The following is an 8065-nucleotide window of genomic DNA, read 5'->3' on the forward strand; positions in this document are numbered from 1 at the left end:
TTAGAGCAAAACCTTAAATACTAAGTAAAAAAAAAAAAAAAGAAAAATTTAGTTGAAATTTTGTATGTATGTATGTTTTTTTTTTTTTTTTTTTTTTTGCAATATTTTGCATGAATTTAATAGTATTATCTTTAAATTTCTAAATATGTTTGGTGACTAAAATATTATTTTAATAAATATATCTGTTTAATAATACTGTTTTGTTTAAATGCACCAAAATACATTGCCTACATTAACTGAGAAATGGATACAAATATTCCGTTTCAAAATGGGCTGTACTTAAGTAATGCTGAGCACTGTAAAACAATTAAGGATATGCAGATAATAAAGAAAAAATGCCATTATTCATTTTCTCATCAGAACCCGTCACTGGGAAACACCATACACTCTCATTCATTCACAATCATTCTCTATGGACAATTTAGCCTACCCAATTCACTTATATTGCATGTCTTTGGACTTGTGGGGGAAACTCAAGAACATGCAAACTCCACACAGAAATGCCAACTCACCCAGCCAATGTTCGAACCAGCGACCTTCTTGCTGTGAGGCGATCGTGCTACCTGTGCCACCATGATGCCTACAAATGGCATTATTTATAGACTCATTTAACGTTCTCGACATTTATACAAAACTAACTTCAACATGTTTGTGTACAGAAATTACTATACAAAAGTGCACAGTAAAACTTTCCATTTTTTCAACTGTCAAACACTGGATTGCAATAAACCTCATTGGATACCATAGCATCTATCTTTCTGCCACTAGAGAGTGCTGTCCTCAAATTTAGCTGTGTGTCCATTTAGCTCATTTTCATTCAGACCATGCAACAGTGGTTAAATGCTCATTAAACTCTAGAGTGAAACTGTTCAGCAGTGTAGTGATGGAAAAAAGAAGAGGACAGTCAACACAGCAGCTTCTTGGTTTATTTTTCTTTATGATTGAATTTAAAAGCATCAAAGTATCAGTTCCAGAAATGAAACTAATCATAGGGAATGGATTTGTAGAATGAATAGATATGAGACTTTTAGTATTAGAAAGTGAGCAATGAATTTTTAATGAGGAAAATAATGTATTTAGTATTAGATTACCTTTTATGTTGATTTAAAAATACAATAGTGTTAATAAACCCACAGGCCAAGTGAAAATGAAGAATATTTTATTATACATGTCTGATGATGAATGTTTATGGCCACACTCAGATTTCCAATCTTTAATGTTTCAAGAAAATGACTAAAGGCAAGGCAAGTTTATTTATATAGCACATTTCATACACAATGGTAATTTCAAGAGTTCACACTTAGATGATGATTGATTATAAGCAAGTTTGGCATCCTGTCCCAGGAGAGAGCCCTGAGCTCCCTCCCGTTTGCAGGGCGAGAGGGGAGCCTTGAGCTTAGGTAGATCTCGACAACTCCCCCGTTGATAAGAGTTAATGACTAAAATGAATGCTATGAAGAGATATGCTGCAGAATGAGAGATTGACTGTAGTGCTAAATTTAGATTGATCAATTCATTTGTGCATGTTTTTGGAATGTGGGAGGTAAGCGGAGGAGCCGGGGAAAACCCACGTGAGCACGGGAATAACTCGCAAACTACGCACAAACGACCACCGGCCTGTTAAAGGACTAACCACTGGGCCACCGTGCCGCCCTATGGAGGGAAAGGTGAGGAGGTAGGGGTGGAATGGGGGATTCTTCAAACCGAAGATGACTGTAGTGAAAAATCCTGGCTCTTTGTAGGGGGTTAGGAATGGCCTGATTGGTGGTTTAAACATGCTAATGCAGACCAGCTGTGTTCATTCATAATCACGTGATCCTCTCGAAATTAGTTTATGAATAAATTTCACTTAAAATGCTTTACATAAGCAAGAATAAAAGAAACAAGAAAATACATTTTTATTAAAAGAATTAAAAACGATTGTTAAAATTGTTGATAGTTAAAATGTGTTTAAACGGGTTATAAAAGAATGAAAAAGAAAAGACAGTAGTGTGATCTGTCAGACGTAGCACAGTGTCATACAGTATACTAAAAGTAAAATATTAAAAATGTTAAAAAAAACACTAAACAACAATAAACAAAACCAAAACAAAAAACGAATTGAAAATGAAAAAAACAAAAAACAAACACAACAAAAAATTTTTTAATAAAAGACAAAACAAAAAACACAAGAAAACAACAAAACGAAAAAGAAAGACAAAACAAAACAAAAGAAAACAACAAAAATGAAAACGAAAGACAAGACAAAACAAAACACAACAAAACAAAAACGAAAAACAAAACACAACACAAAGAAAATCAAAACACAACAGAATGAAAACAAAAGACAAAACAAAAATCAAAACAAAACAACAGAATGAAAATGAAAGACAAAACACAACACAACGAAAATCAAAACACAACAGAATGAAAACAAAAGACAAAACAAAAATCAAAACAAAACAACAGAATGAAAATGAAAGACAAAACAAAATGAAAAAGAAAACAAAAGACAAAACAAAACAACACAACGAAAATGTAAATGAAAGACAAAACAAAATACAAGAAAACAGTGAAAATAAAAACACAAAACAAATGTCAGTCAACTTGAATGCTTAATTTCATTGTTTCAAAAATATGATTTAAGACTCCTGCTGTAACAGAAACCTTTTGACATTCACTATGGCCTATATGAAGCTACATTTCACACTTCATTTATTTAAAGTTTTAATAGTGCTAGTATATATTGTGTAATAACATAACATGGCTTAACGCTAAAATATTCAGTGAGAACTCACCTACAGTATTGAACACTGGTGTAGATTCTTCTAAGGGTTTATGTGAATTAGCAAAAGCATCACTGTAATATCACTGGAGCTGCATGCAAAAAAAACTGTCCTAAAAATATAAAATAAAAAAATGTTTATTAAATAATATTCATCTTTAAATACAGAGCAACAAATTGTATGAAAGAATTAAACCCCAGATAAAAGTAGATCTGATGTCAGCTGCAGTAAAGACTCGACTGGCAAATCAGACTAGTCCCAGTTGATCTAACACATTACACAGAGCATTTTTAAAAAGACAGAATAGTAAAAAAAGTGTGGTTAAAGGTCTAAGCTATAGATTTGAATAACATCTAAAAGTTGTAGCAAAAAAAAAAATTGTCTTAAATCATAAAAAAAGTAATTGGCATGAAATTACAGAGGAGCTAGTAGTGTTGCGTGGACATGGAAAAACGTTTTGTATAGTGCATGTAAAGGAAATAGACATTTGGTCAGGACAGAAGAGTCACTGTAGATTACTGTTGTCATGACTCCATAACACTGCCCTAATGTTGATGGCTGTCGGCCACATTAGACTCCAAGCAGTGAACAACCAAGTCATAATTACCAATACAGTCAGTACTGTATGCGCAAATGGGAAGTCAATGTGGCGTCTCCCTTGCTTCCATTTGAAGGAGCAGTATGGTCTGTTTAATGTGTTTCGATATAAAACTATTGAAGTTCTCAAAGCATTCCAGTGCTAGATGTTACACTAGAGTCACTTGGAACCCACAAAGTAAGCTCTTTAAAAAAAAACTGGGTCTTCCAGGCAATGTTCCCAGCAGCTGTTCCCCCTTGACCATCGCTCCACTATATCAAAAATAGATGTAATTCTTCAGAAATGTTGCGCATCAGCATAAGAGCACACATTTGTCATTGGTATCTTTATTTATAATCAACTCTTCCTGTTCTCATCGTCGTAGAGAACAGACTGGGATGGCTTTTGGGAACTAAATATAAGCACTGATTACGGACATTGATTACGTTTACTGGCAAAAGTACAATCTGTCTTTTAAGTGCTTTTTAGAAGGAATAGGCTAATTTTATCCAGCAGTAACTACATATATCCAGAATAATCCTGAACTATGAGTCACTTTGTTGTTAATATGCAAATAAAAAATGAGAAGCCTATCAAGAATATTTTTTTTGTTCTTTATTTATACTATATATATATATATATATATATATATATATATATATATATATATATATATATATATATATATATATATATATATATATATATATATATAGTATAAATAAAGAACAAAAAAAATATTCTTGATAGGCTTCTCATTTTTTATATATATATAATCTAGATTAATCCCAGATCACCTCCCTGACTAATGCCTTGGTTTGTGCTTTGACATGCACTGTCAATCCTGGGACATTATATAGACAGGTGTATACCTTTTCAAACCACAAGCAACTGAATTTACCACAGATGAACTCCAATTAAGCTGCTAAAACATCTGATCAGTGAATGATCAGTGGAAACAGAATGTACAGTACCTGAGCTCAATTTAGAGCTTCAGCCAAAGGCTGTGAACACTTATGTACATGTGATTTTTCAGGTTTTTTTTATTTTTAATAAATTTGCAACAATTTTTTTTTCACATTGTCATTATGGGCTATTGTGTGTATAATTTGGAGGAAATAAATAAATAAATTCATTTTGGAATAAGGCTGTAACATAAAAAATGTGGAAAAAGTGTAGCGCTATGAATTTGAAGACTACTTTTAAACAGTAAACAAAGTTTTGACTTGAGAGGGGAAAATAGTTCCATCATTCCTTCATTGTCTCAACACAAATCGATTAGGTTAACTTAACGTTTCTTAAAATGTAAGTAGATTAAACAAAACAAATAAGTCATCCCAAAAATACTTTAAAAAAAATTTTTTTAAATGTGTTGTTTTAACTTATCACAGCACGACTTGATTTCTGTAAAGTTGTATGTTCAGACAGTACAATGAAACAAACTAACATACTGTACATTGTAACATGCTGTGGAACGAAGGCAGTGAAATGAACCGCCAACTTATCCAGCACGTTTTAACATAGCAGATGCCCTTCCAGCCGCAACCCATTTCTGAGAATTATCCACACACACACACAGACACACACTACTGACAATTTAGCCTACCAAATTCACCTGTACCGCATGTCTTTAGACAGTAGGGGAAACCGGAGCACCCAGAGAAAACCCACACGAAGGCAGAGAGAACATGCAAACTCCACACAGAAACGCCAACTGAGCCAAGGTTCGACCCAGCGACCTTCTTGCTGTGAGGCGACAGCACTACTGCGCCACTGCATTGCCAGGCCATGACTCAACATTAGTAAATAGATTGTATATTGAAATGCATCAATGTCTCTGCTGATTTCAACACTACAGCGCTGAAGTCCTAAACGGTCAAATGACACCAAACATGATAAAGCTATGAAAGAAGATCATCAGCAGATGAATTGTATATGGTGAAAGGCACATGGTTTCTTTAAGTAAATGGCAGGGATGGATTGGAGATGTGAGGAACTCTGCCATGTAAGGAGGATCAATCCTGTGCTTGGAATGTCCTAGTAGGCCTTCGTTAGCATTGAAGGAAAAGCAAATAATATTTTCTCAGCTTACAATGGTTTTATTTATAATTGCCCTTATGTAATTGATTCTAAAACTTTTTAGTGCAATAATTAAAAATACTGTAAATTAGTCTGTGATTCATTTAATGAAATTTGCATTTGACGGATTAAAAACTTCAAGACAATTCATGTTTAACTTTTTTCAAAATAAAGTTGAAACAGGATAATTGTATTTTAACAAACTAATGAAAAAGCCATATCTCTCATATATCTATCATAAGTAAATTGTCACAAAAAAATTACATTTAAAAAAGTATATTAAAAAACAGATTAATAGATGTTTTTTTTTCTGCTTAAGAGAAAGTCATTTTCAGGTAGGCTTTCATGGCACATGCACTATAATGCATGTGACAAAAAAAACAAAAAATGCAATGCAGAAGGAACAATCAGTGCTTTTATCAGAACATGATCTCATAAAATGATAGATGCATGCTGTTCTTCCTTCCCACATTCATTGCCGCCGAGAAATAACGTTCTGCCAATAGAACGGGCCGTTTACTACGTAATGTCCTAGAGGAGGAAGGAAAGTGCTAAAATATTTAAAGTTTTCTGCTGACATTGTAAATAATTCTAGTCATTTCCAAAAAGTTTAAGGTGAGCGTCATGCAGGTGCTTCCCAGGTGACATAAAACATTTAAACATTAAACTTGTACGGATGAAATCATCTGATCTAAGCAAGCTAGTGGTCTCACCCTCTGTGTCCTCCCTCATCATCAATAAAACAGAAAGTATGACAAAATACACTGGAGAAACTGATTTGAAATGCTTCTGTAAAGCAAGAGAACTCAGTAACAGTGGCAGGAATAACCAAAGGGGGGTTTGATGGTGTTGCCATAAAAGAAGTTTTTCTGGAATGAACAGATTCACTCTAAAATATGCTGGGTTGTATTACTAGAATGCTGGGTCAAATAGTAAAAGTTATTTCAATTGAATCTAAAAAATACCCCAATGTTGTTTTTGACCATATTTGACCCATTATTGGTTTAATACAACCCAGAATTGTTGGTGTTCCATGAGTGTTTAAGGTTCTTCATAACCTGGTTGGTTATTAAACCATGTTGCCTACACTCAAAAATAACATTTGCTGTTTGTTCAAACAACACAACTTAATTGTTAATTGTTGTCCTAATTGTTTTTGTTCAATCTCTTTACATTTGTTAAAAATAATAATTTAGTTTTGCTTCATATTGTCTTAACACAAATCCGAGCATGTGAAACCGAGCATTTTTCTGTCTATTAACCATGTTTTTTTGTTACATCATCATACTTTAACCTTGGTAGGTGTAGTAAAACTGAATATAAATAAACCACCACGCCTAAACTAGCCTATAAAGCTAGCCTAAAAACTCATGGTTAATTGTGGCTAACTAAATGATGCCACTGTCTTTAATACATCCCAATGCTTAGACTGCAACAATCACTGTCATAAAGAAATTTACTAGACGAAGTTTACCTGAGGTATAGTAAGCTAGTAGTTATATATTAATGAAATCTTGGCTAAGTTCATGCTTGCGTCAGAAAAGTTTCCCTCAGCGGTTCACCCTGGGCGTTTACTAACCGTTCCTGTGACGTCACATCTGAAGGGAATTCTCTTCCTCAGTCAGTCAGTCCTCTATAAAACCGGCTGCTATCACCCATGCTGGTTCAGTAAGAGCTCAGCCTCTACTATCAGACACAAGACATCTCAAAACGACTTCTCTGTTTTCTAACGCCATGTCTTTCTACGTGTCTTCAGACTCGCGTCGTGTCGGTCCCGCCGTGAGCGGCATCAAATTCGACACGGCGCACCGCAAGAAAGCGTCGCCAAACATTTTCGAGAACGTCAACCAGGAGGTGCTGGTGAAGCTTTTCGAGAAAGCGGGAGACCTGAAGGCGGTGGAGAGAGCCAGGAGCATCCTCACACTGTACCAGGACCCTGAGGAGATCTCCAAAGCGCTCATGGCTCTTCAGCAGGACAAGAAGGACAAATTCATGCTGATTACGGGACTGACCCGCCAGTCGCTGAAGTTTCGATGAGGAAAGTTGGATGCAGGTGTTTGCACACGCTAAGGGAAAAAACGTGAAGCATTGGCACACGCTACTTATGCTGGAGGCTGATGTTCCTCGAGGCTTCGTGATGAACTGTTGATGGTCATGTTGGTGTGCTGTGAACACTGAACTGGACCAGTGCTTGAGCTTGCAGACTTGAGTCCTGATGCTTTCTTGACATCATGAAGATAAAGAAATGCATTTGAAATACGGACTGATGTCGCCGCTGAAATGTAAAGATGTTCAGTGTGTGTCATCCACAGTGTCTGCATTGCGTTGTTAAACATTTTACTTGATGAGAGAAAACATATTTTGAATAAAACTGTTTTTATACGATTCATTTCTGTGTAAATGTGTTTCACTCTCTATCTCTTAAAATCATTGTTGCATTTCCAAATATAAAGTTTTAAATAGGCTTGCAAATCTACAGTAGCCATTTAGTTCCCTGATTTAATTAATCAATGCAAATATAGCCTATTGATGCATCTGGTAAAATATTAATAGTAAACGGTTATATTTTACATATTAGTATGTTAGTTTTTTTTTCTTAGTCAGGTACAAATTTTAAATAATGTAGTTGTGGTTTTAACAAGCA

General features: G+C 34.7%; 1 protein-coding gene across 1 annotated transcript; it reads left to right on the forward strand.

Moving 5' to 3' along the window:
* Positions 1-7025: 7025 nt before the first annotated feature.
* On the forward strand, positions 7026-7811 carry tcimb (transcriptional and immune response regulator b). The gene is given in 1 exon segment (NM_001386670.2): positions 7026-7811. A coding segment is annotated over 1 exon segment (303 nt). The 5' UTR covers positions 7026-7155; the 3' UTR covers positions 7459-7811.
* Positions 7812-8065: the final 254 nt, after the last annotated feature.

Source organism: Danio rerio, chromosome 10, assembly GCF_052040795.2.
Source record: "Danio rerio strain M-AB ecotype USA chromosome 10, GRCz13ab, whole genome shotgun sequence".
NCBI classification, from domain to species: Eukaryota; Metazoa; Chordata; class Actinopteri; order Cypriniformes; family Danionidae; genus Danio; species Danio rerio.